Below are 27399 nucleotides of genomic sequence, written 5' to 3'. Positions count from 1 at the left end.
ATCGCCTCTATTTGCCCCAGATCTCCCTGCCAGGTGGACCGATAATTTGTCAGGCTGCATCTCAATTCCGCTTCTTCCTCTGCCTTCCCTTCACAGGTACTTATCCCTAATAAACATCTTTTACAAACCCTGTCTCAGCAACTGCTTCCAGAGAACCCAGTCGGGAGCAGTCGAGGGAGCAAGTGACAAGATGGGGCTTAGAAGCTGGATCGCTTACCTTCCAACTGGCGATCAGTGGTGGTGTGTGGAACAGACAGCCCCTGGCACGGGGTGGTCTTCAACTGTTCAGACTTCCATGGAGTGAACTGGGAGGGTTTACGGGAAGGGGATGCACTAGGAAGAGTGAGGTAGCAGGTAGTTGATGAGCAGAGAAGAGCACCTATAAGCATAACTAGACTGTGGCTGTTGCTAAGACTTTGATGTTCTACAGAAAGACAATAAACAGCCGAGGGGCTTCCCTGGTGGCACAGTGGTTAAGAATCCGCCTGCTAATGCAGGGGACATGGGTTCAATCCCTGGTCCAGGAAGATCCCACGTGCCGTGGAGCAACTAAAGTCCGTGCGCCACAACTACTGAGCCCGCGAGCCACAACTACTGAAGCCTGTGCGCCTAGAGCCCGTGCTCCACAACGAGAAGCCACTGCATTGAGAAGCCCGCACACCGCAACGAAGGGTAGCCCCCGCTCACCGCAGCTAGAGAAAGCCAGTGGGCAGCAACGAAGACCCAACACAGCCCCCCCCGAAATATATATATATATGATAATAATAATAAAATAAACAGCCGAGGACAAGTAACAGGTTCTTGCTCCAAGAGTGAAAGCCAAAGAGTCTCTTTGGTTGCAGACAAAGAAGTTCTCATCTCTTGTGGCAGGAGGGCAGATCAAGCCTGGGACTCAGAGTGTCCGAACTTCAAAGGGAGTTGACCTCTCAACCAAGGCAGCGTGTTATGCTACTGTCAAGGCCCTGGTTGGGATCCTGACGATGGGATGGGGTCATCTGGGTGGTGCCCCCAAAGATGTTTCCACTTTGGGGGCCATTGTGAGTAATGCTACTATGACCATTCATATCTGAATACCTGTTTTCAGTTCTCTTGGGTGTATACCCAGAATTGGAATTGCTGGGACCATATGGTATTTCTGTGTTTCACTTTTTGAGCAAGTACCAAACTGGTTTCCAGAATGGCTTTACCATTTGACATTCCCACCGGCAATGTACGAGTTTGGTGGTATTTTCCTTTTCCTTGGGGAACCACCTTCCTCCTTGGGCCCATGTTGTTCAGGTGATGTTGACCCCACCACTCCTGCCCAGCCATGTGCATCTAAGCAGGGTCTAGCCGACCAGCACATGCCAAAGAGATTGCTTCAAGAATGGGCATGTGCCCTGAGCCAGGCCAGTGAGATTCAACTCCATCTAGAACAAGCCCTGGACTGTTATTACTTGGACCAATAAATCCACCATCCTTTATTTATAAAGCCAGCTGAGTTGGTTTTCCCATCACTCGTCACCAAGTGATCACTCTGTATCTTAAGATTTGCTTGTATAAAATCTGTCTGGGAGATTTGTCTCCTCTGTGTGTTTTACATTTATTGAGTGCCGACTTTACATTAGGTACATCTACAAGTCGATGCTGGAGTTGGGCTTGCTCCGAGAGGGCGAGACTGGATCAGTGAATGGTCAGAGCTGCGATCTTGCAGACAAAGGGGAACTTTCGGCTGCAGGTGTTATCATTCCATGACCTCAGAGCTGTGACGGGAAAAAGCAGAGACTCTGTGTGAAGGTCCATCCATCACAGTAAAAGTCACCCCGCCATCCCACCAGAGTAAAAGTCCTCTCCCGTAGGCCTGGTGTCTCCACTGGCATTCCTTTCTTGCAGATGCTTAATGAGGCTGCTGTCCAGCCTTACTCTCTCATAAGGCTAGTGTTGACTTGTCACTGTGGAGGAACAGGACAAGCCTCACCCAGAGGCTTGGCCCAGCTCTGGCTCCCAGGATAGCAAGTCGCTGTTCCATGCCTCCCTCCCGTAATCAGAAAAAGAAAAAGGAGCAAAGTAGGAATGGCAGCAGTTCAGCACTTGCATCTGGAGTAGATATAGGTTTGAAACCCAGCTCCATATCTGCTTGCTGGACAAACTTGAATACATCACTTAACTTCTCTGAGTCTTGATTTCTTCATCTGCAAAATGGAAATATTAATAGTTTTTACTTCTTAAGGTTGGTGTGAGCAGTGACGTTGTTGTTCACGATGATGGTGGTGATTGCTGATACCACATGCAAACCATTGCAGTCACTTTATGTCTCTTATCTTCTTTTTCCTTCACATCAACCCTGTGAGTTGTGTCATTAGCCCCATTTTGCAGATGAAGAATCTGAGGCACCAAGAGGTTAAGGCACTTACTTTGGGCTACACAGTTCATAAGTGGTTGAGCTGGGGTTCAGACAAGGACATTCAGCTCCAGAGTCCATGCTCTTACCACTGTGCTGTGTCAACTATATCTCCTTCAATGCTCAGAACAGCCCTGTGGGTAGCAACGATTATTAAACCCATTTTACAGAAGAGAAAAGGGAATCTCAGAGAGAATAAGTAATTGCCTGCAAGGGCACAGAACTAGAAAGCAACAGGGCCAGTACTTGTACCCATCTGGGTGCTCTTTTCACTACTACACCTGGGCGCTCCTCCAGGCATCCCTTCGTTCTAATGTCCAGGAGCACGAGCCACCTCTGGTGCATTGGTGAGATGACATAAAAGCACCATCCTTTGGTCTCTATACAAGTTTCTTTTTTTCATGCTTCTATCTCTAATGTCTTTTCATCCAAATCACAGTTTGCATGTCAACAATGCACCATTAAACATTGTTTAAACTGGGCATATACCCTGAGAAAACCATAATTCAAAAAGAGTCATGTACCAAAATGTTCATTGCAGCTCTATTTACAATAGCCCGGAGATGGAAACAACCTAAGTGCCCATCATCGGATGAATGGATAAAGAAGATGTGGCACATATATACAATGGAATATTACTCAGCCATAAAAAGAAATGAAATTGAGCTATTTGTAATGAGGTGGATAGACCTAGAGTCTGTCATACAGAGTGAAGTAAGTCAGAAAGAGAAAGACAAATACCGTATGCTAACACATATACATGGAATTTAAGAAAAAAAATGTCATGAAGAACCTAGGGGTAAGACAGGAATAAAGACACACACTTACTAGAGAATGGACTTGAGGCTATGGGGAGGGGGAAGGGTAAACTGTGACAAAGCGAGAGAGAGGCATGGACATATATACACTACCAAACGTAAGGTAGATAGCTAGTGGGAAGCAGCCGCATAGCACAGGGAGATCAGCTTGGTGCTTTGAGACCGCCTGGAGGGGTGGGATAGGGAGGGTGGGAGGGAGGGAGACGCAAGAGGGAAGAGATATGGGAACATATGTATATGTATAACTGATTCACTTTGTTATAAAGCAGAAACTAACACACCATTGTAAAGCAATTATACTCTAATAAAGATGTAAAAAAAAAAGCTAAAAAAGAAAGAGAGAAAAACAAGAAAAAAAACAAACAAAAAATGCATCCACCATAGGGAACTGCCACGCCCCAAACACCCCACCCCCACCCCCCAGTGACCTCTGGTCACTCTCCAAGGTGTTGAATAATTCACAGTTTCCTGGCTACCCCTGGCACCTCCCCAGCACCCCTGCAAGAGCCCTGGTCTCGAGGGCACCCACCGCTGGTGGGTCGGTACCATATTTGCACGCAATCCTCCTCTTCTGGGTCCGCGTGGATGCCATCGTCCGGCTGGCTCCCATCCCAGTAGCTATAGTCATAGGATGAGCCGTCTGTCCATTCAAACTGCCCTTCCTGGGGGGTTGCACCCAGAGGAAAGGAAGCAAGCCAAGGAGAGAAAGGTCAGGCATTTGAGCCAGCTCCAGCTTGGGGTAACATTCTAATACCTCCATATCTAACAGTGCAGAAGCCCTCACTTTTATCTGATATACTATTATTAACCACCATTACTGAAACTGAGCAGGACCCTCCAGGGCCCTCCCAGGTACAAAAGCCCCTCCATGTCCCCTGCCTCTTGTTTGCAGAAAAGCTATAGTCTCCCAGACCTTCCCTGAGTCACAAAAAAAGCAGGCTCAAACAGCTAATGATTAGGACACTAGAGTCACAGAATCTTTAGTTCCTTCCTGAAAGATATAGATCACAGTGTCCTATGTACATTCCTGAGTAGTTTTGCAGATATTATGACTGCCGCCAGAGGGAAAAAGCTAACTGCCTGATGACCAGACTGTAGTCATGACATAAGCTGCTCCGTCTTGAGCAGCACTGAATCTATGGCTAGCTCAGTGCCAAGAACTGGCCTCAAGGAAGTGAGAACAAACTGACCCTGGAGTTGAAGATTATGCTTAAAACCATCAAGATGATGCTGATCCAACCACCGCATGACCAGTTTCGAGGTGACTGTCGGAGCTGGCTGTGCTGTTCTGCTTGTAGCCCCCTGCCTGTGCAACCCTGAAACTCCCCTTTAAAACCTTTGTCTCCTAACCAGCAACCGGGAGATGGTTTGGGGCATGCGAGTCCGTCATCTCCCCAGGTTGCCGGCTTCTGGAATAAAGCATCTTTCTTGTTCTACCAACCCTGTCTCTCGAACATTGTCTTTTGAGCACTGAGCAGCCAACCTGGAGTGTGGTTCTGGCTCCGGCTGGTAACATTACAAGCCGCCGTTTGTTGAGGGCTTCTTATGTACCATGCCAGGTGTGCTTTACTCATTTTATCCTCACCATCCTGCAAAGCAGGCGTTGTCATCTCCATTTTACAGACGAGAAAACTGAGGCTCAGATTAGTCTACCCAAATTCACACAGTTAATAAAGCATTAGTGCTAGGATTCAAACGCGGGTCTATCTGACTCCAGCACTCAAGACCCTAACTACCATATTAAAAAGAAAATGTTGTTTACCAGTGGGTGCGAGTCACCCTTCATCTCTTTTCTTTCTGTCCAAATAGTGTGTATTTTTCTTGCCTGCTGTGGAACTCGTCTGTCCAATTACAAGAAAAGTCTTGCTGGGAATTTGACAGGTGTTGCAATACATGTGCAAATTAACTATGGAAAGAACTACTTCTTTGCAATGTCCTGGAACAAAAGTCATTTCTCCATTTATTCAAGTTTTTAGAGAAGTGTCTCCCAAAGCACTGATGATTTTGGAGGCCATGTCATGTAATGGACACTGCATGCTCCTTCTGGGAGAGACTAGAGCCTGGGATTCCAGCTCCGTCTACTTCCTAGCTCTGCAATCTGGACAAGTTACTTAACTTCTCTGAGCCTCAGTTTCCACAACTATAAAATAGAGCTAATATTTCCCTCAGAGAATTATTGAGAGAAGTGAATGAATTAAAAGCATTAAGAGACTTAGCTAGTGCCTGGCATGCGGTGCCTAGGCTTGAAAACTATAAAAAGAAGTCCTGGGCTTCCCTGGTGGCGCAGTGGTTGAGAGTCCGCCTGCCGATGCAGGGGACGCGGGTTCGTGCCCTGGTCCGGGAAGACCCCACATGCTGCGGAGCGGCTGGGCCCGTGGGCCATGGCCGTTGAGCCTGCGCGTCTGGAGCCTGTGCTCCGCGGCGGGGGAGGCCACAGCAGTGAGAGGCCCGCGTACCGCAAAAAAGAAAACAAACAAAAAAAACAAGTCCTTTTACAGTTTCATTTGTTATTATTATTCTTAGGTCTTGTTATACAAGTTCCTTAACTCTAAGTTAAGGAACTCATAAGCCAATTTTAAAGTTACTATTATAATGGGACATTTTGGTTTTTTAATGTTACAACTTCTATACAAGTTTTTGCCAGATGAATTCTATTGATTTTTAAAAATATCTATACTGAGTCTGGCCACTATTGATACTTCTGCTACTTTTTTTTTTTTTTAATATTTGTTTATTTGGCTGCACCAGGTCTTAGTTGTGGCACGCGGGATCTTCATTGCGGCATGCAGGATCTTTAGTTGTGGCATGCAGAATCTTTTAGCTGTGGCATGCAGGCTTTTAGTTGCAGCATACATGCGGGATCTAGTTCCCTGACCAGGGATCGAAACCCAGGCCCCCTGCATTGGGAGCGCGGAGTCTTAGCCAATGGACCACCAGGGAAGTCCCACTTCTGCTACTTTGACAGCAACTTCAACCACCCTTAATGAGCTCTCACAGTGTGCTGAGCACAGGCTAAGCCCTTTACATACCTTGGCCCATTTACTTTTTACAACCAGGCACTATTATTGTCATCCCATTTTACAGCTGAGGAAACTGAAGCTCAGAGACGCAAAAAAAAAAAAAAGTCCCAGTCACCTACCATCCAGTACGTGGCAGAACAGGAGCTGGAACTGGAACCCTATCTGAGGCAGGGCTGGAGGCATACATGCAGGAGAGACGCTCAGGATACAACTTGTCCATGGAAAGTGTGGAGACCAAATCTCCAGGTGGAGTGTGCCGTGATATTGCCAGGTATGAGATCTGGCCCAAGCCAGCCTCTTTGGCCTTATTCTCCACCGTTATTCCACTCACCCCTGCGCCACTCTGCATCCCAGGCACACTAGTCTTTAATGTCCTTGAGTGTGCCGTGATCTCTCCCACCTCAGGACCTTTGCCCATGCTGCGCCCTCTACCTGGAATGCTCTTCCTCTGGCTGGTTCCTATTTATCCACTAGACGTTAGCTTAAATATCTCTGACCCAGGGAGGCTGTGGCAGCTGTAGACGTGCACTGCTCAGAGCTCCTTCAGGAGGACCAGCTGAGGGAGCATGGCTGACTGAAAGTCCCTTGGACCCAGCACTGTATTCACAGTGAGACTGTGCTTCCTCCATGCTGTTCCCAGTTAGTGACTTAGCATGTCAGGGGTATTAGTGCTGGCTTCCTCCTGCCCAAGGTGGGACTCCTGGAATGGGCATCCTTTGCCTGGGGACACCCCACTGGCTTAGCTAAGACTTCCCAGGGTGAGCTGCGATCTAAGGCTCTCCCCACTCAGCCGTTCCCTCCCCCTGTTCTTTCACAGGGCTCAGACCCACATCATGGCCTGAAGGTCTTCCCTGCCTCTTCAACCCTCCCGTCTTTTTTCCTTCGCCAATGTTTTCCCTCAAAAGCCTCTTACCCATCCAATCATGTTTTTGTGTCTGCTTTTTGGAGAACCCAAACCTAAACAGAGGCCGTCCCTGGCCATCCAGTATGTTCCCATAATACCCTCTTTCACAACAATTATCATATTCTAACTGGGGCATCCTCGTGTCTGATCTTTCTGTGTGCTGGGCACATAGCAGTGACCTGGCACACAGGTTCCATGTGAAAGGCTGGTTAAATCAAAATGGAATCTTGGCTGGAACTTCCAAAAGGGCTTGACGGTCAGCACTTCCTCACCTGCCTGTGATCGTGAAGCCCTGTCCAGATGTCAGCTGGGATCCCAGGAACACAGCTATTCACGAGGTCATACACAAAGACATTCTCCTCCCAGCTGCGAAGGTAAGAAACCCGGTAGCCTGTTACTCATCGCCTCTTGCCATAGGATTGAGTTGAAAATGGACAGAAGTCTTTGTTAGCCCTCCCAGACCAAAGTAAATAGAGGATGTGATGCGGTCCTGCTTTCTCTTTTTCCTTTTTAAACTAAGGCACACATGTGGGCTGTCCTCTCAGGGGCATCTCTGGATTTGGTCCAAAGCAGGACTCAGCACACACTGTTACTCATCCTAGAAATGTAAAAACACTAGCAAACAAGGTGGATTACATTGAAGACACAAAGAAAGGAGCTGACTTTGCATTGTACACATCAAATAACGAAAATCTCCACTGGATGTTTTTGGTCTTTCTCAAAAGCCCTCCTTACGGCGCCAGTCCTTACATAGCTTCCTCTCTCCTAATCCTTTCTCACAGAACATCTTCAAAATCTTTTGTTTTGCTGGAAAATTCAGCTCGAGGCCTGAACCTGCATAGACGACTCAGCAAAACCAAATCCTGCAATTATCAGTCCACCCTCTTCAGCAGGTATCTTAGGCCATTCAGGCTGCTACAACAAAATACCACATACTGGGTAGCTTATGAACTACAGGAATTTATTTCTCACAGTTCTGGAGGCTGGGAAGTGAAAAATCAGGGTGCCAGCGTGGTCAGGTGAGGGCCCCTTCTGGGTGCAGACTTCTTGCTGTGCCCCCATATCGCAGAAGGGGGCAGGGGAGCTCTGTGGGGCCTCTTTTATAAGAGCACTAACCTTATTCATCAGGGCTTCACCCTCAGAACTTAAGCATTTCCCCAAGGCCCCATCTCCTAATACCATCACATTGGGCATTAGGATTTCAACATATGAATCTTGGGGGGCACACAAACATTCAAACCATAGCAGAAGGCATTGGTGTCTTCTTGGGGGATTCTCACCTCCTATTTTAAAGAGCTTATAAAGTAATTCACCCAACAAAAGAAATTGATGGAGGACCCTGGAGGCAGTCTGCTGCCAAAAACAACAGAGAAATAGGGATGGATGAATGGATAGATAGATAGATAGATAGGAACACAGCGATTTTTTTCTTCAGGTCATTAAAATGTTTCTTGAGCACTGATTTCATGCCAGGTACTATGCCGGATGTTTTATATACATGAACTCATTTCATCCTCACATCAAGCAGGCACAGCAGCAGATGCTACAGGTTACCTGCCTCACAGTCATTCCTAATCCTTTTGCCCGTTGCCTACAACCAAATTTAGGAAGGCCAGATTTCACTTTCTCAGCCTCCTTTGCAGCTAACATTGGCCATCGGACCAAGTTCAGCCAGTTAGATGTATGGGGGAATTGGTAGAGGATGTCTTGGAAACATTCTCCTCCCCTATAAATGGAGAGTGGTGTGTGGAAAAGGTCCCAGTTTCCACCACTACCTCCCTTCCTGGGGTTGTAGCTGTGTGTGGACATGATACTTGGAGCTGCTGCATTGGAGGCCCTGGAGGGGGGGCCAAGGTAACCACTCACCTAGTGCCCCAATATCCATGAACCTGGGGAGTGTCATTTGCAGAGATGAGAAGGGTGGGCAAGGGATGTGACAGAAAACGAACAACTAACAGGCACAGTTCACTCAAGCAGCTCACAGACCCAGAGGGACAGATCCCACTGGACAAGGGATTCCACATTTTTGGCTTCCACATGACACTAAAAGGTGAACATTGGTGTGTTGAAGAAGTCATTACGTAGTAATAATAATCAGCCCCAGACCTAACAAACACCTAACCAATAACTCACTTCAAAACAGGACTATGGGGCTTCCCTGGTGGCGCAGTGGTTGAGAGTCCGCCTGCCGATGCAGGGGACACGGGTTCGTGCCCTGGTCCGGGAAGATCCCACATACTGCGGAGCGGCTGGGCCCGTGAGCCATGGCTGCTGAGCCTGCGCGTCCGGAGCCTGTGCTCCGCAACGGGAGAGGCCACAACAGTGAGAGGCCCGCGTACCGCAAAACAAAACAAAACAAAACACAGGACTATGTTGAGGTACCCTTTACGTTACAACGGTGTATATCTGCTCCCATTGGCGTCTTCTAAATCTGGGGTCTCCAACCCCCGGGCCGTGGACCAGTAGCAGTCCGCTGCCTGTTAGGAACCGGGCTGCACAGCAGGAGGTGAGCGGCGGGCCAGCGAGCAAAGCTTCATCTGCCGCTTCCCATCGCCCGCATTACCGCCCGAACCATCACCCCTGCAACCCCCGCCCTGGTCCGCGGAAAAATCATCTTCCACGAAACTGGTCCCTGGTGCCAAAAAGGTTGGAGACACTGTTCTAAATGACCGCTCTCTACAGGCTGCCACCTTGTCTAGAACACCCACCAATAGATTTCCTTTTGCTTGAGACGCTGGTGGCAAGTCAAAGCACACAGAGCTACTCTCCTTAATTTTGTGTTTGTGGAAGACATTCTTAATCCATCCCAGAAGCACCCAGAATTCTGGCTCTCAGAATCCTTCTCAACGCAGTGCTCTAGGCAGTCACATGCTGGGCATTGCTAAACACATATTGTTATGAACTGAATGTCAGTCCCCTGCCCCCACAATTCATATGTTGAAATCCTAACCCCTAATGTGATGGTGTTAGGAGGTGGGGCCCTTGGGGGTGATTAGTTCATGAAAGTGGAGCCCTGTGAATGGGACTAACGCCCTTATAAAAGAGGCCCCAGAGAGATCCCTTGCCGCTTCTGCCATGTGAGGACTCAGCACGAAGATGACCATCTGTAAGCCAGGGAGTGAGCCCTCACCAGAACCTGACGGTGACGGAGCCCTGATCTTGGACTCCAGCCTCTAGAACGGTGAGAAATGGATTTCTATTGTTTATCAGCTGCCCAGTCTGTGATATTTTTGTTATAGCAGCCTAAACGGACAAAGACAGATATTATTAGAGGCAATGGAAAGGAAACAGGGCGGGTGAATCAAGGCTTACTTGCCCTCCGAAAGATGATCTGACGTGCGCACGCTAAGTAAGCACTGACCTCTTGAGACACTCGTAATTATAATTAATAAAAATAATAACAGCTCCCACCACGGAGCATTGAGTTACCCAAGCACTTGTGTAAGAACTTCAGATCCATTTTTATCTCCTCTAAAGCCCCTCAACCTTAAAGTCAGTGTGACTACTTCTATTTCCCAGCTGAGGACTCTGGCTCAGAGAGTTTATGGGACTTGGGCGAGGTCGCCCAGGTGGGAAGTGGTGGAGTGGGGACTAGCTTAGGGCTGACTGACTCTAATGCCCTCAATCAATGCACATAACATTGCACAGGTTTCTTCCTTTAGAACATCTGCTGCCCCCATTCCCTAAGCTTCCCAAGCCTTCAAGATCTTGATCCAGCACTAGTTCTTCCAGGAAACCTTCCATGAGCACCCTCTATCCGATTCTTGCCCACCTGTAGCACAAAGTTTCCATGCTCCCCAGGGCAGGCTGGTTGGTTTAGTTTTCTATTTCTGATGGGCTGGTCTCCCCAAAGAGAGAGACCAACACGGACCCACACGACGCCTTTTTTCTATTTGACATCTTATCTCACACCATCACCAGGCTCTACTCAGTGCCGATGTTCCAAGACAGTGTGTTCTGTCTAATATCAGAGTGGTAGATTTCTGGGGACAAAGTGCTCTCCAGTCCAATGGGTCTTTGCCATTGGCCCTACCCAGTGAGGCACTGGCATCCCCAAGTGCCCCTCTCATGTGCAATTTGGGGTGTCCTACAGCAACTGCTGAACATGCATGGTGAGCGGTCATCTGGGGGAGTGGCTGCCCAGCCATTTTAGCACTAGTGCCATCTTTGTTCAGCGGCACCTGCTCAGGAAACTATTTCAATAGTTTATTGCATTTTCCCCATATCTGTTCAAAATAACTGGGACATAGAAAGGCCCAAGGTGCTACTGCAAGTAGTAAGCAGAGATCAAATAAACTTAATTCAATTCAACCGTCACTTGAAGCAAAGATGGAAATTATTAGGTAAGCTGAAAGTATGAAAACCTTACGCTTTAATCAGTTGCTCGATGAACATAAGTTGATAGCGTGCTTAATTATGAAGGAAAAGAACAAAATTACAAAGCATGAAAAAATGCCAGAATTAGAAAATTGGATTGTGTCTCAAAGACAAGATGTAATTAGAGATTTTATAATATTATCTGGCTTTATGGGAACTGAACTTATAACAGATGAATGCGTTGTGCAAATTCAACTTTTCTACATGTTTTTGGGAAAGTATTATATTATATACCAAAGTGGAAAACTACCTGTATAAGAGAGGAAATGCTGGTATAACATTTGGGAAACGTTAGTATAAGACAGAAAAAGAGGGATGTCAGGACTTGAGAAGAGAGGAAGGAGGTAAGTTTAGGAAGAAAGGAACAGGATCTGGGTCAGGGGCTGTTGGAAAACCCCTGAATTTGCCTGGAATCCTTTCTAATGCCTATTAAACCAAGGGATAGATTACAAGCACCATGAGGCAGGCTGAGCCGTCCTTCCTGCGGACTGGCCAAAGGGAAATCTTCATTTGGAATCACTTTTAAATTTACTGTTTATTACATATATTTCATTTTCCTCTATAGGTTGGTTATTTTTGAGAACTTATTTTATCCATCTCTATAAATGCCAGTCACGTGCTGTGCTCTGTATCACAGGGGATTTGACCCCCGAAGATCGCCTTTCCCAGGCTTCCATGTCAGCTGCCCTCCATGTGACGGGAGGCACTGATGGGAAGGATGGGAGGGAGAGAGAAGCCAGGGTGTATCTTTCCCTCTCTGCCTGGGGAGGTGCTGGCAGGGGCTGCCTGCCTTCTGTGGCTCTAGCTCCCATAGGACTGGCCCGCCCTCCAGTTAGGGGTGGAGTTGGCTTCCTGCTAGTGTTAATCTCTAGATACACTACTGCTTCTTTAAGTTCTCAGAGTCCATCACTTGTGTATGTATGAAATTCTCTCTGTGTTAAATGTTTGTAGTGCTTCCTGTTTTCCTGGTCAGACCCTGACTACCTCACTATATTCTTCAGCACCACCAAGGATGCAGTAGGTGCTCAATAAATCTGCTGGATGAGTTGATGCAAGGATTCAAGACTTCTTTGGAAACTAAGATTGAGGACCCCTTCCCCACTCTTAACAAAACTCTGTGACTGGAAAGCATAAAGAACCAACCGTCATTGTAACTTCAAGTCTCTGAGATTCTTGAAAAATGAGGTAAGATTGTAAATTTGTAGTTTAGTGGCAATGGAACACATCACCGCTGGCTTTGAAGAACCCACGAATCAGCAAGGAAGACAGATGTGAAAAGAAGTCACTAAAGTGATGAAGAAAGTGCTCCTGAGAGGTGGGTGGTGAGTGCAGTCAGGTGCCATTGAGTCAGGGGCGACTTCGGTGGAAAGATGGCAGAACTGAGTCTGGAAGGTTAAGGAAGTGTCTCCCTGGAGGAGAAGATAGGGATGGGAATTCCCAGTGGAGGGAACAGAATGTGCAAAGTATGCAGGCGTAAATGGGCTGGACCGCTTTGGAGAACTTCGAGATGGTGAGCATGGCTGGGGCTTAGGAGGCATGGAGGAACACTGAAGGAGGCCTTGGTGGGTGGGCTATGGAACCCAACTGCTCAGGTTCAAATCCCAGCTCCACCACTTTATAGCGAGTTACCTTCTTTGAGCCTCAGGTTCCGTATCTGTGAAATGAGGATACTTACCTAATATGGTTTGAGGGAACTTGATGCTTACAAACTCTTAGCAAATAAATATCAGTTATTATGTCCTATGTTATGTTCTTTACATACATATTATGTGAGTTATATCATAGGGATACAGAACAGGGCACAGCACAAGATCGGCACTTATAAAAATGGACCTTCCAGCCTGCTGTTTGCTACCCTTGCTATGCTTTGTCCTCTACTGCCAAGGCCAGTTTCAGTGAGAAATTGGGCTGAATAAAAGCTGCAATTACCAAAGAGGAACACCAGTGGGACACACCATTCCCCACACCCCTTTCCAGAGGGGGTGTTTGGTTGGGCTACAGAGGACAGAGGAGTCCACTCACCTGTGGATGGAGGCCAGTTTGGCGGACTTCCTGCCGATGGAGAACTCAGAGCAGTAGAAGTCAGCCTCAGCCCAGGTCTTATTGAGAGGGAAAAATCTATAGCAGTGGCCTTTGAACTCCATCCAGAACAGTGGGCACAGGGAAGCCCGGGGCAGCTCTGGCATGGCTGGGGGCAGAGAGAATACGGGTTGGGAAGAAGCTTGGCCGTGCAAACGTTGATGCTATAGCTTATGACATCTTTTTAAGAATGAAAGTAAAAAGTGTCACCTTATGATTAACGCATACCTAAAGTTTACAAAATAATAAAAGTAATATGTGCTCATTATAGAATCCTTGGAAAATGTTACTACATTAGAGTGTTTTTCTTCTTGTCATGTTGAATGCAAAGATTTTTTTAAAAATGCAATTGCGATTTTATTGACCATACACCCCTGTCAGTATTCTGATTTCTAAAAATTAAGAGTATAAGCATTTCCCCTCATGTCATTATAAATTTTTGTAAACATTGTTTCAAATAGCTCTTTAATATTCCCTAGTGGTCCCCCTAGAGGTTATTTAATCATTCCCCAATTTTGGGATAATTAGATTGTTTTCTCTTTTTAAAAAACAATTAGAAATAATCCTGAGATGAAAAGCCTTGCGCATAAAGCTTTTGCAGCATTTCTGATGATTTTCTGGGGATAGATTTTTAAGGCTTTGATACAATTTGCTAAATTACCTCCTGAAAGCAATTTATACTCCCACGGTGATGTCTGAGAGTGCCCATCGCACAGCGCCCTTGCCTGCGCTGAGTGTTACCACTTTAATGGCAATCTTTGCAAATTTTATAAGCAAAAAAATGGCATCTTATTTCAATCTGCACTTCTGGGCTGTCTGGCCAAGGTGTATATTTCCCTACTGTAGTCAAGACTACTTATATCTTTAGCCCGTGGAACTACTGGGGTTCAGGATGTGTTCTTAATTCTGAAAAGGGACAAACAAAAACCCCATGTTTGAGACACTAAAGTTCTCCAAAGTCTCAGCCCCTCTGGAGACCTCTTAGCATATACTTTTTTTGGAAACCACGATTGAAGATGACTGACTGGGGGAGAAAGGCATGCTGAGAACCTGCCTGGAACTCAGCTGGGTGGCTCATCTGTGAGAGCAGGCACCGGGCAGTGGTGAACTTGTTAGACTGGGATCCAGAAGCCCGGGTCCCAGCTCCAGCTCTGCGCCTGACATGCCATATGATGCTGGTACATTCCTTCCCTTCTCAGCTGTCCGACTAGAAGATCTTTGGGGTCCCTTTTGTGATGCCCAGGGGTGTGAAATTTTGCCTTCAAAGCCACTGTAATAGCTGGCTGGGCTCATGAATAAGGAAGTAGTGGACCACCTTTACTGAGCACTTATGATGTGTCAAGCACGTAGAGGGAAACTGAGACTTAGACAGGTTAAGTGACTTGCCCAAGATCATCCTGCTGGTAGTAGGCAGAGTAGGGATTTGAACCCAGGCCTCCTGACACCAAAGTCTTTGATTTTAAAATGCACATGATACTTCATCATGGGAAACCAATAGGGCTGAGCATGGTTAATCATGTGTTAGCCCCTACTTCATCAGGTTGCTAGGCCAACTAATTGGGTCAAATAAAGTCACCGAGCACTTGGCATGTACGCATGCTCCATGATAGTATGATTATTAACGATTAGCTCAGGGTTTCATCACTGAGGTTAATGGGCTTCAGGGGTCCAGTGAATCCCTCGAAATTAAATGCAAAATCAAAAGTTTGTATGCATGTATGTGCACACACACGCATCAATATGAATTTTTCTGGGGTAGGAACGGGACAGTTGCTTTAGTCACTAGAGCTATGCTGGGACTTCCCTGGTGGTCCAGTGGTTGAGAATCCGCCTTCCAATGCAGGGGATGAGGGTTTGATCCCTGGTCGGGGAACTAAGATCCCACATGCCGCGGGGCAACTAAGCCCGCGTGCCACAACGAAAGATCCCGCGTGCCGCAATGAAGATCCCGCGTACCGCAACTAAGACCTGTGGCAGCCAAATAAATAAATAGATAGAATTTACTTTAAATAAATAAGTAAAGCTTTAAAAAAAAAATAGAGCTATGCTAAGCAGGCAGCTTCCATCTGGGCTACCTGTCCCTGATGAGAGCCATTGGGCTTTCCTGTTTGATCAGAACCAGCCCTTCCCCCATCCTAGGCAGCTGCGCTGGTCAGTCCTGCTTTGTCCCACCTCTCCCCACCAGTCCCGGCCAACCGTCTTTCAGAGTGTGCCAGTATCCAAACTGGAGCCAGCTGGTTCAGAATTGGCTCTCTTAACCCTCCCTTACATGGCAAAGCGAGAGAACTCTTGCTTATGGAGTTAGGGGGCTCAGGACCTCGGCCCTTCCCTGTTCCCTGCCCCTCCCCGGACTTCGGTCTCCTCCTTTCTCAGTTGAGAGCATTGGTCTAGGAGGATATCGCCTCGATGCTGAGAGGGCTGAAGGACCCCTTGTGATGCAGGGCATTGCTGAGCTCCCTGTGGGGACTTTTGCCCATTCCTTCCACACAAAGAGATTCGGCTGAATCATTCCCAGGGGTCTGCTTTTGGAGCAGTTGCCCCTTTGCATGGATGAGAAGCAGCAAATCATTTCCATCTGCTTTCCACCCATCACTTGTAACCCAGGACACTCATTGGTGAGAACGTGGCCACGTCTGTCAGGTGTTGGCTGGAATAGTTAGCCCAAGAGTATGATACTTGCTGGTGCTAAACCACTTTCCCCACTCTCACCCATCCTATAATTATTTTGCACCCTAACTATTCATATTAGAGATGGAAGTAGGGGATGCAACCACCCCAGTTTGCCCAGGACTGTCCCAGTTCTAAATCTGAAAATGCCACATCCCAGGCCCCCCTAAGTCGATCACCCTGGAGCACTGGTTCTCAACCAGGGGTGATTTTGATTCTCAGGGGACATTAAACAATGCCTAGAGACATTCTTGGTTGTCAAAAATAGAAGTGGTGGTGCTATTAGCATCCAACGGGTAGAAGCCAGAAATGCTGCTAAACGTCCTACAATGACCAGGACAGCCCCACAGCAAAGGGTTTTCTAACCCCAAATGTCAATAGACTCCTCGCCCTAGATGGAAGGCAGAACTCCAAAATGTAAAATAACCCCACAGGGCAGCACCACAAAACATCACAGCAAACGTCCACATTTCTCAGCCTATCTGTAGTTTCTTTAACAAAAATTAAGCCACACAACCGATTAGAAGTAGAGTTTGTGTTATTTTTCTAATTTTGGAGTTAAAATATATAACTGTTATAAACCCATGGCTTAAAAGCCCCGGGGCATTGCTAGAACCCTGTGTTTAAATTTAATGGTACAGACTTCACCAAAGGATGCTGCAGAGGGGAAGTCTTGCATTTCCTCCCTGAGTTTGGGATGAAGCTGACAAACTTCTTCATCATCTCTCTGACAGAGGGAGGACTGCCCCCTCCCCACTCGGCGCATCCTTTCCTGTAAGGTGGGACTCTTCACGGGTCTCCTCTCTGTGAGAGGGTCTGAGTCTCATCACTCCCTCCCCGGTGTGGATGTGAAGCCCGAGCTTCTGTATTAGGGAGGCTGACACCGCACCCAGTGCTCTGCCGCGCATGTGCCCACTGCTTTGGTTTCCATCTCTAACTTTGTTTCCCGCCCCTGGTCGCCCTCCTCACTTTCTTGGAAGCCCAGCTTAATTTTCAAAGGATGTTTGTAAAGTTTATCTGTATTTCTGGATGTCTATAGTGGAGACGTTTTCTGTTCTCTAATTTACCATAAGGTCTGATCTGGAAGTTTCCACCCTCGTTGTCCTCTATCTCTTTTTCTTTTCCTTCACTTAAAAAAAAAATAAACTTTTTATTTTCGAATAAATTTAGATTTACAGAAAAGTTGCAAAAATATCATACAGAGTCCCTGAATAACCTTCATCCAGTTTCCCCTGATGTAAACTTCCCACAGTACATTTGTCATAACTAAGAAATTAATATGGGTACATACTCTTCAGTAAACTACAGGCTTTATTCAGATTTCACCAGTTTTTTCTTTTTCTGTTCCCAAGATCCAACCTAGGATACCCCATTACATTTGCTCTACCTTTGTGATTTATTTGATATCAAATATTATAGTATAGCTGTCTTGATTAAAGCTACTGCTCCTTTCTTTCCCCAGAAAAATGCACAGTGTACACACACACACAGACACACACAGACACACACACACAGACACACACACACACACACACACACACACACACGGCATACGGGATCTTAGTTCCAGACCAGGGATCGAACCCGTGTCCCTGCAGTGGAAGCGTGGAGTCTCAACCACTGGACCACCCGGGAAGTCCCATACACACACAGTTTTGATTAGACAAAACTGACAAGAATTGGCTGGAACTGACCAGAATTGTCTAGCATTGTTGGATATTTGCCCCAAATCATCTTTACCTCCTCTCTTTCCCTCTACGCACATCGAATCAATTTTTAAGTCTTGTTTATTCCATCTCCCAGCACCTTTCCAATTCCTTTCTTTCTTCCTTTTCTTCCCTCCTCCCTTCCTTCCTTTCTTCCTCCCTCCCTCCCTCTCCCTCCCCGACTTCTGTCTCTGTCTCTTTCCCTTCCACATTCTTCCTCCCCCTGTCGTCTCTCACAGAGACCTCCTCAATTGGCTGTTCTTCCTGCCTTATCTCACCTTCCAAATCCAGAGCGATCCTTCCAACACCCTGATCTCATCTCACCGAAGCCCTCCAGGAGTGCCCATCACCCTCGGGAACAGGGTTCCCACCTGCCCCTGCAGCTTATCCCCTGTCGCTCACAACATGCTCCAGATTTGCTTCAGCTCTTGCCATTTCTCAAAGGGTGTCCAGATCTTTGCAGATACTTCCCTTGGCCTGTCTTCGGCCAATTCGAGTTTCTTCTTTGAGTCTCAGCCACGTGGTGGCTTCTTTAGGGAAGACGAGGTAGGAGCCTCTCTAAGAGCTCCTAGAGCCCCTCATCCCTCCTTTCACACATCCCCGTGAATTCTTGTTCAGTCTGGCCTCCCCCTGCACAAGGTCTGCCGTGATCATCTCTCTCCCCAGTGCCTGGCACATAGTCGGTGTGCAATAACTAGTTTTGAATGACTAAGTGCATGCTAGGAAATCAAATGCTGCTTCTTGGGGTCAACTGCCCCTTTTGGGGGAGAGTGGTGAGAAGGGTGTGGGCACCGCCCATGTGCCCTGATGCCTCCAACCTGGTGTATCTTGACTCTAGGATGGCGTGCCTGGACTTTTCTAACTCAGCACTGAAGGCAGTTGACTGACCCTGGTTTTCCAGATTACTTAGCACAATGACTGCTGTTTGGAGCAATACCAGCATCACCAGGGAGCTCGTTAGCAATGGAGAATCTCAGCCCCCACCTTCCCGCCCTTCTCCCCACCCCTGGTTCCTTTGATTTTCTCCACTGAGCAAGTGGTGGTTATGGATGCCTGGGGTGAAACATACCAGAAAATGGGGCTGTGACAGGTCACTGCTCAATTACTCCCCTTTCCACCTGGGCAGGCAAAGGCTTTTAATTGGGAGGATCTGGGAGGCAAAAAGGAGCCACTGGCTTGCACTGGGATGTTAATGAACTCCACCCTGCCTGGCAACCCCCTACCTCCTTTACCTCTGGGATTTTAGAAACAAGGATTAGACTTAGGACTTTTTTCTTTTTTCTTTCTTTTTTTTTTAAAAAAATATTTATTTATTTATTTGTCTGTGCTAGGTCTTAGTTGCAGCATGCAGGCTCTTAGTTGCCGCACACAGGATCTAGGTTCCCTAACCAGAGATCGAACCCGAACCCCCTGCATTGGGAGCGTGGAGTCTTAATTGCTGGACCACCAGGGAAGTCCCTTAAAGGACTTTCATCAACCTGGAACCCAGAGTAGCCTTTGCTAATTTGTGTCTCTCTGGTGAAGAGATCTCTATAGCTTTATAGCTTGACACTCAGGTAGTGATGGTGACATTACAACCAGGGCCAGCCCTACTGAACTTCCGTCTGAGCCAGGCGTTGTGTCAGGTGCTTTGTACATATCAGTTCATTTGGTCTTCATATATCCTACAAGGTAGGTACCATGATCATCCCCCTTTATAGATGAAGAAACCAAAGCACAGAAAGGTTGAGTAACTTGCCTGAGGTCACACAGCTACTAAGTGGCAGAGCTGGGTTTGGAAGCCAGGCTGTGTGGCTCCAGACCTAACTTAGAGATTCCTGCTGCATTTAAGCCCATTTCCTTTTGTCTCAATCTTGATGGTCTGGTTCTTCATTCATCCCCTTATTCATTCAACAAGTCTTATTTGAGCACCTACTTGGTCTCAGGTAGTTGGCTATGTGCTGGAGCTACTGTGGCACACTACACAGAGGTGACCTCTGCCCTCATGGATCTTACACTCTCTGGAGGCTGACATTAAGAAAAATAAGCACAGAAATAAAATGTCATTAATATGCAATTAATATGGATTTCTGTCATGCAGGCAAAAACTTGAGGGAGCAGCGCTCAAATTATTTTGGAAACTGGTCATTTGTTTGCCCCTTTTTTCTCCCTAGTTGAACTGGTGGCCACCCCAACCCTGCCTTCAGGGTGTCCACTGGTGACTAAGACAGGACACCAGAGTGAGTCCCCTTCCGGATGGGGAAAATAAAGGTGTTGCCACAGAAGCACCCAAAAGTGGCACATAACCCGGATTTGGAGATCCAGGAGGCTTCCTGGAGGGGGTGATGTGAGACCCCCCACTGAGAACTGAAGGATGAGGAAGAGTCAGAGGAAGAGGGTTCCAAGTGGAGGGCACAGCACGTGCAAAGGCCCAGAGGCATGAGAGAGAAGGGAGCATTTGGAGAATTGCAAAAGGTTCAGCCTGGCTGGGAATTTGAGGGAGGGTTGAGGCTGGAGGTGACGGAGGGGAGGGGTGGAAGCGGGGGGGGGGGGGGGGGGGGGAGGAATGCACAAAGAAGCTTGTTGCTCTGGAAACCAAGAGGCCAAACTACATGGTATTTCACTTCAATTAGCAGCACCAAAGGCCCCCAAGGTCTCCCAGCTGGGGTGGGAGTCAAAGCCTTTGGAAGCTCTGAGCTTGTTAAGGAAAGAGGACATGCCACCGGAGTTCAGGACTTGTTTTTTTAATCTCTCTCTTTTTAAAAGAATAAATTGTCACCTTCCCACACGATCTGGCTGCTCGCTCTCCTGGCCCCAGTCCAGCTGCCCACAAACACACTACACTGCCTCCTCCTGCCCAGATCAGCCTTGAGAGCCAGCTGGGAGTGGAGTGGGAGGCTCTGGGGGCCACATTGGCGGCCTCCCCACCCCCCCCCCGTCACTACTGGGCCCCAGATGTCCCAGGGGGTCGGAAGTGTCTCCCAGTGTCTGGGAAGGTGGCCACTGGGAGGTCTCAGTCACCTTCATTGCCTGCTGTCTCCCTGGTCCACACATCCCACCTTCAGTGGGCCCTTCCCTGTGAGCCCTGGCTCTGGGGTGCAGAACTGCTGGTCCCAGGCCTCTCATGCCTCAGCTTTGCTTTCCCTCCTTCCAGGCTGCTTTTGTGGTCACGTGATACAGAGGAGACAGCACTGGGTGATTTTCTATATTGCTCATAACAGTGGCCATTCATTGCGTGGTTAATATAACCATCGAGACCAAACTGGGAGGTGTATCTGTATCATCCCCATTTTATAGGTGCAGAAACCGAGGCTCAAAGATGTTAAGTCACTCACTCCCACAGCTAGCAAGTGGCAGCGTCAGGATGAGATTAAGGTCTGATGGACTTGAAAATTCCTAAGCACTACAGTGCCACCAGAAAACATCTTTTTCTGGTCTTGGTTTTCTCATTTGGCAAGACAAATATATTAAACACCCAGTTTAACAGCATTATGGACTGAATGTTTGTGTGTCCCCCTCCAGTTCATATGTTGAAGCCCTACCCCCCAGTGTGATGGTATTTGGAGCTGGGGCCTTCAGGAAATTAGGGTTATATGATGTCATAAGGGTGGACCCCCATGATGGGGTTAGTGCCATTAGGAGAAGAGGAGAGACCAGAGCTCTCCTTTCTGTGGCCATGTGCAAGCCAGGAAAAGAGCTCTCACCAGGAACTGAATTGGTCAACACCTTAATTCCGGAGTTCCCAGGTTTTAGAACTGTGAGAAATAAATTCCTGGGGTTTAAGCCTCCCAGTCTATGGTATTTTGTGATAGCAGCCTGAGCTAACTAAGACCAGCATAATTAAGTAATAATTCAATGTCTCCTGGGTGCTTATTTGGTTTGAGGTCTGTGCCCTCAAGTTGCTCACAGTCTGGAGGGAGGAATGCATAGCACACATGGCAATGAGTCCTCATATACTAAGGGACATTCTAGAAATAGGCAGAGGGCTCTGTGACCATAGAGGAGGGGTAGGGAATGGGTCAGAGTGTCCAGGCGGGGGTACTCTAGGATCTGACTCTATGATACAGACTGGTGGGTGGGGAAGGGTGTACTCTAGGAAGTAGGGACACCCAGTTGCCCAAGCCTCTGTGCTCCTGCCTCAGAGCTTAGACTCTGGAGTTAGATGACTCCAGTTAGAAACTCACCTCTTTGTGCCTCAGTTTCCTCATCTGTAAAATGGGCATGATGATAGTGCCTACTTCACAGGGAAGCCTGTGCCTGGCTTATAGTAGGTGTTCTAGTAAACATGAGATATCACAACAGAAACAGCCTGGGCCCTGGAATAATCCTGGTGCTGAGTGCACAATGCCAGCTTCTTGGAGGGGAGAGGAAGAGGCTATGGAACTTGACTGATTCTCCCTTCCCACCCCTGAAGCCCTGCAGAAGCAGACCCTGAGCATCAAAACGTTTTGCTAGAATTTCCTTTGCTGTGGAAAGTTCTTGGGCTCAGGAGCCACGGAAAGGAAACTTTTTATGGTTATGGTTGAAGAATCATAACAGCAAATATTTATGTAGTTTTACCAGGTGCCAGGCCCTCTTTTAATCACTGAATATTTGTTAATCCGTGTAACCAAAGTGATCAAAGCCAGGTTCAGAGAAGGGTTTTAGGAAAAGGATCTAGTCTGGCTAAATCCTTCTCAGTCTTTCAGAAGTGTCTAAAGGTTTGTTTCCAAAGCAGATCTAAGGGTATGGCTGGGTTGCACTATTTGCGTATATTTGCATGTTCATGAAAGGTCCAGAGCAGTGGGATGAAGGATGGAATGACCCTGTTCTGTTTTGTACCTAAAGGCTCGGGATGCAGGAGAGGAAGAAGAACCAGGCCCACTGTCACTAAGGAGGGCTGTGGTTGTGCGCCCACCTTCATGGTCTGCCAACGGCTCACCAAGACCCCAGATAAGGCTTCCCTAGGCACACATCAACACGCACACTCACACGCACACACACACCCACTTGACACACGTACACACACTTAACTCACACGTTCTCTTCTGCATTGAAATCACTTTCCTCTAGCAGATTTATCCACTCAGGCTTGAACTGGGCTTTCTGCTGGACTGGATGGATGATGACCTTGGCCAGATTATTGGGCCTCTGTAGGCCTCAGTTTCCACAGCTGTATTGTGGAAGGATTGGGCCAAGTGGATTTCCGGGACCCTTCCTTCCAACTCCAACTCTGAGGTCTCCAAAGTTGCTGGGTTGGAAGGGATCTCAGTCTCCACATCTGTAGAGTGGGACTGAGGCATGGGGCTAGATGTCTGGAAGTTCCTTTTTGAAGGCATTTTGTCACAGCAGAAAACTGTGTCTCCTGGTCAATTCTATCATAACATCAACAACCACAGTGGCAGAAGTAGTAAGGTAATAAGCCATTTTTCAAGTGCTTTCTATGTGTTAAGTGTTTCACTTGCATGATCTCATTGAAGATTCCCCAAAATGTTTGATGGACACCATTATCATCCTCACTTTCCACAGGAGGAAACCTGAAGCTCAGAGAAAGGTCCCATGGTCACAAGCTAGCGAGAGAGAGAGGACTCCCCGTCGCTCCCACTCTCAAACTCAGCCTCAGGACTTTCCTCTTATGCTGGGCAGAAAGGCAAGATCTTGGAACACACAAGTATCTTTCAAGGATATTTTGTCCAACTTCTCTCCTGCTCACCCATTGCATGGATGAGGATATTGAGGCACAAGAGCAAGCAGGCAAAGACACTGTTATGGACTAAATGTTTGTGTGCCCCCCAGATTCCCACGTTGAAGCCCCAACACCCAATGTGATGGTGTTTTCATGGGGTCTTTGGGAGGTGATTAGGGTTAGATGGAGTCATGGGGCCGCCATGATGGGATTAGTGCCCTTGTAAGAAGAGGAAGAGAGACAAGAGCACTCTCTCTCTCCACCATGTGGCTACTTGCAAGCCGGGAAGAGGGCTCTCACCAGGTAACGGATCAGGTGGCATCTTGATCTTGGACTTGTAGCCTCCAGAACTCTTCCTGTTGTTGAAGCCACCCAGTCTACGGTATTTTGTTATGGCAGCCCGAGCTGACTAATACAGACACTCAGAGAGTTTATGGCAGACCAGAGCCCCTGATGCTTGCCCAAATGAACTGACCACCCTTTATCTCCCATCACTAGGGTTACCAGATTTAAAAAAAAAAAGAATTCCCAGTTAAATTTGAATTTCAGATAAACAAGAAATAATTTTTAGCATAAGGTATGTCCCATGAAATATTCGAGACACTTACAGTAAAAAATGATTTGTTTATCTGAAATTCAAATTTACCTGGACATCAGGTATTTTATCTTTCAATCTTATCACCCCACTATTTAAATTCCCCTCAACACTGTAACTGCCCAATAACATGGCTTTATGGGGATCGTACAGATGTTTTATTACAGTGTTAGTTTTATTTTAACGGGGATAGAAACAGTATCTCTGCCATAGAGTTATTGTGAGGATTAAATAAATCCATATGTAAAAAGTGCTTAAAACAGTGCCTGGCATATAGTGAGGGCTACAGAAGTACCACTTGTTGTTATTGGTATTATTATTATTATAGCTTTTAAACCATGTTTGGAAAGAACCCTCCTGGTAGAGGTGACAGGCAAGATCTTCCACCTGGAAGGGACTGAAGGACTCAGGATTCTTCCTACCCCAGAGTCAGCACCCTAGCCTCCCTATTGCAAGGGTGAAGAAATTGAGCTCATTTGAAGCCCCGCGTCCTCCAGGTGGGACACTGGGAGGCCACATGCCCGAGGCTGATGGAGCCCAATCCCTGGGGACACTGAATATCCGCAGAGCTGGGTGTCACTGGGCCAGGCCACCAGGGAGGTCACTAGAGGGACAACTATGTCCTCCTGCGTGCCCAGCTCCCTGGGAACAGCTGTCACAGCCAAGGTGGGACCGCGGAGCCCAGATGCCAAACCCCTAACAAAAATACCATCTTCAGATCTTCCTGTGGTACCAGGCACTTTCCCCAGATGATCTCATCTCCCTTGCACGGTAGCCCCAGAGGGTGTCACTGTGACCACCGTTTTCTGAAGGAAACTGAGGCTCAGAGAGGTTAAGAAACTTGTGCCAGGTCATACAGCTTTTAAGATGCAAAGCTGGGATTTATCACCAGGTCTCTTTGCGTCTGGCCCTAGCACAGTGCGCATGAGCTGGAGGGAGAGCAGCTGGAGGGGCTGTCAGGAGGCTCAGCTTGGCCCCCCAGCATTCCTTGGGTCAGGCAGGCCTGCAGCCCAGGCAGCGAGGCCTCACTGACAGCTCAAGCATTTGCGGGGTGTCCTCCTCTCCTCCCGGCCCTGGCCCCGTGCTCACCTGGGCTGATATTGATGTCCGTTTGCGGAAAGGCCTGTGCGGAGAGGAGGGTCAGGACGGCCGCGGCCCACAGTCCCCACCTCTGCATCCTGGGCCCCGAGAAAGCCACCTCACGGCCTGAGCAGAGGAGAGAGGCCCTGCCGTGGGAGCTCGAGTCCGGACGGCTCTCCTGCCCAGAGCTCAGGAGCACTGGGTAGACCCCAGTCTCCTCCCCCGCCCCTCCCCTGACTCCTGTTTCCTCCCTGCACGGCCGCGGCCAGCTCAGAGTGACAGCCTGAAAACCGCCCCTGGCCGGCCCCCTTCGGAGAACTCAGAGGAAGCGCAGCCCTGCTTCCGAGCCACCGAGTGGCCTTGGGCACGTGCTTGCCTCCCTTGAGACTCTGTAAGATGGGACAATAGCGGCGCGCACGTCCCCGCCTGGCACAGCAGATAAAGCATCATGGAGCCCTGGGAGGAAATAGTACCAGAAGGTAAAAATACAAGTCAGCATCTAGGGCAGAGGCCTCCTGGGCCCAAGCGAGCTCACCCGTGGATGTGATGTGTTGGGTCCATGCTGTGTTTTAAAATTTCTAAAAATTCGTTGTCAGGGTGTAAGATCAGGAGATTTTAAGTATAAGTCGAGATTTCTGCCTCTGCTACGAATCTGAAGATCTGACAAGAATTAGGCCTCCTTTGCACACGGGAACAATTACGCGGAGCTGAGAAAGGGCTCCCCCTGCGGGCGGGGGGCCTCAGTGCTTTGGCTCAGCGGGGCCCCAACGTGTCGGCCCAGCTCCAGGGCATTGGATTCCCCGCAGCGAGGAGGAAGGGCAGGCCCGTCATCTCCTGCAGGGTCTCTTGGAGGTTAAAGGATGTGCCGGTAGAAGGTTCTCGACACAGAGGAAGTGTTCACCAAAAACAGGCAAACGTTATCATTAGTGTACAGTTCTAGCGTGTTCAAACTTAAAATAGATCCGCTGGTGTTTCATTGGAATCTCACTGCATTTATGAATTGATACCTCTAAAACTCAGTCTTTGTGTATCCTCTGCTTCTCTGAGCCTCACTTTCCTCCTTTATAAAATAGGGGATAATAACAGTACCTACCTCACAAAGATTAAATGTAATAATTTGTAATACTTAGCATAGAAGCTGGCTAGTAGTAGGTGTTGACTACCTGACAGCAAATTTTGCTATGATTGTCATTGATCCAGTGCAGGTCTTTTCCTGGCTTTCCCTGCACACTCCCTCCTTTCTCTCCCGAAGTGCTCAGCCAGGTGCCCTGACACTTCGTGTGGCTGGCATTCACAAGGGCTCAAGCGTGTCCCAGTCGCTCACTTTCTCTCTGGAACACCTGCCGCTGTGCCTGTGAGGAATAAAACTCGTGCCCATGCAGCGTGTTTTGCCGGCCCACATGGGGCTGAAAGCCTGCCAAGGCCTGACTCAGGCTACGAGCACAGCCCAGGCCCAGTTTCAGCCATGGCGTAACTCCCGTCTACCCGTTGTCTCAAAGCTTTGCGATGAGGCACCCCAGAGCATGCACACTTATTTATTTATAAATGACATATGTTTATTATATAAGTGATGTGCATCGTGTCTGTTATAAAACAGCCCTCCCCCAAACTGACTTTTTTAAAAAGTTGATACAAACTATAAAAATGGAAGAAAGTTGGAAGGCTTTCTCCCCACTCCCCATCATCGGGTGTGCTGACTGCACTTAGAGGCCCCTGCTGTCATGGAAATCAAACACCCTCTGCGTGAATGAACCAGGGGGAAAAGGAGGGTCGTCAGACACAGGCCGCTGGAAATACTTTTGAAAAGTGGAGGAGCCTTTGATTTGGCAAATAAACCTCCTAAATGACCTGTGCTGATAATACAGTATGTGACGGCTGGAGGTTTGGGTAAGCTGGTTCATGCCCCCTCTCTGGATGGAAACATGTAAAGTATTTGTGACACGCTCATTCCCAAGTGTGGTCCACGGACCAGCAGCATCGGAATCTCCTCGGAGCTCGTTAAAAATGCAGAACCTCAGGCCCCACCCCAGGCCTGCTGAATCGGAATCTGCATTTTGACTAGATCCCCAGGGAGTCCTATGTACATTAATGTTATGAAGCATTGCTCTAGACGGGGGTAGGCAAAGTTT

General features: G+C 47.9%; 2 protein-coding genes across 2 annotated transcripts in view; both read right to left on the bottom strand.

Annotated features, from left to right (window-relative positions):
- Positions 1 to 1597: 1597 nt before the first annotated feature.
- CLEC19A (C-type lectin domain containing 19A) lies at positions 1598 to 25403 on the bottom strand. Its single transcript, XM_030847155.2, has 5 exons — positions 25280 to 25403; positions 13522 to 13687; positions 7395 to 7488; positions 3728 to 3860; positions 1598 to 1742 (listed from the first exon to the last, which is right to left on the bottom strand). Exons 1-5 carry the CDS (start codon positions 25365 to 25367, stop codon positions 1663 to 1665), a joined length of 561 nt encoding a protein of 186 aa, XP_030703015.1. The 5' UTR covers positions 25368 to 25403; the 3' UTR covers positions 1598 to 1662.
- Positions 14040 to 27399, bottom strand: part of SYT17 (synaptotagmin 17) — a 104105-nt gene continuing 90745 nt past the window's right edge. The window contains exon 9 of the mRNA XM_060285378.1: positions 14040 to 15546. Within this exon, the coding sequence (XP_060141361.1) occupies positions 15540 to 15546 (7 nt within the window). The 3' untranslated portion in view covers positions 14040 to 15539. The remainder of the gene's footprint in view (positions 15547 to 27399) is intronic.

The sequence above is a fragment of the Globicephala melas genome, chromosome 15 (assembly GCF_963455315.2).
Source record: "Globicephala melas chromosome 15, mGloMel1.2, whole genome shotgun sequence".
NCBI lineage: Eukaryota > Metazoa > Chordata > Mammalia > Artiodactyla > Delphinidae > Globicephala > Globicephala melas.
Note: the sequence above shows the minus strand (reverse complement) of the source record. Positions and strands in the feature narration are given on the sequence as shown.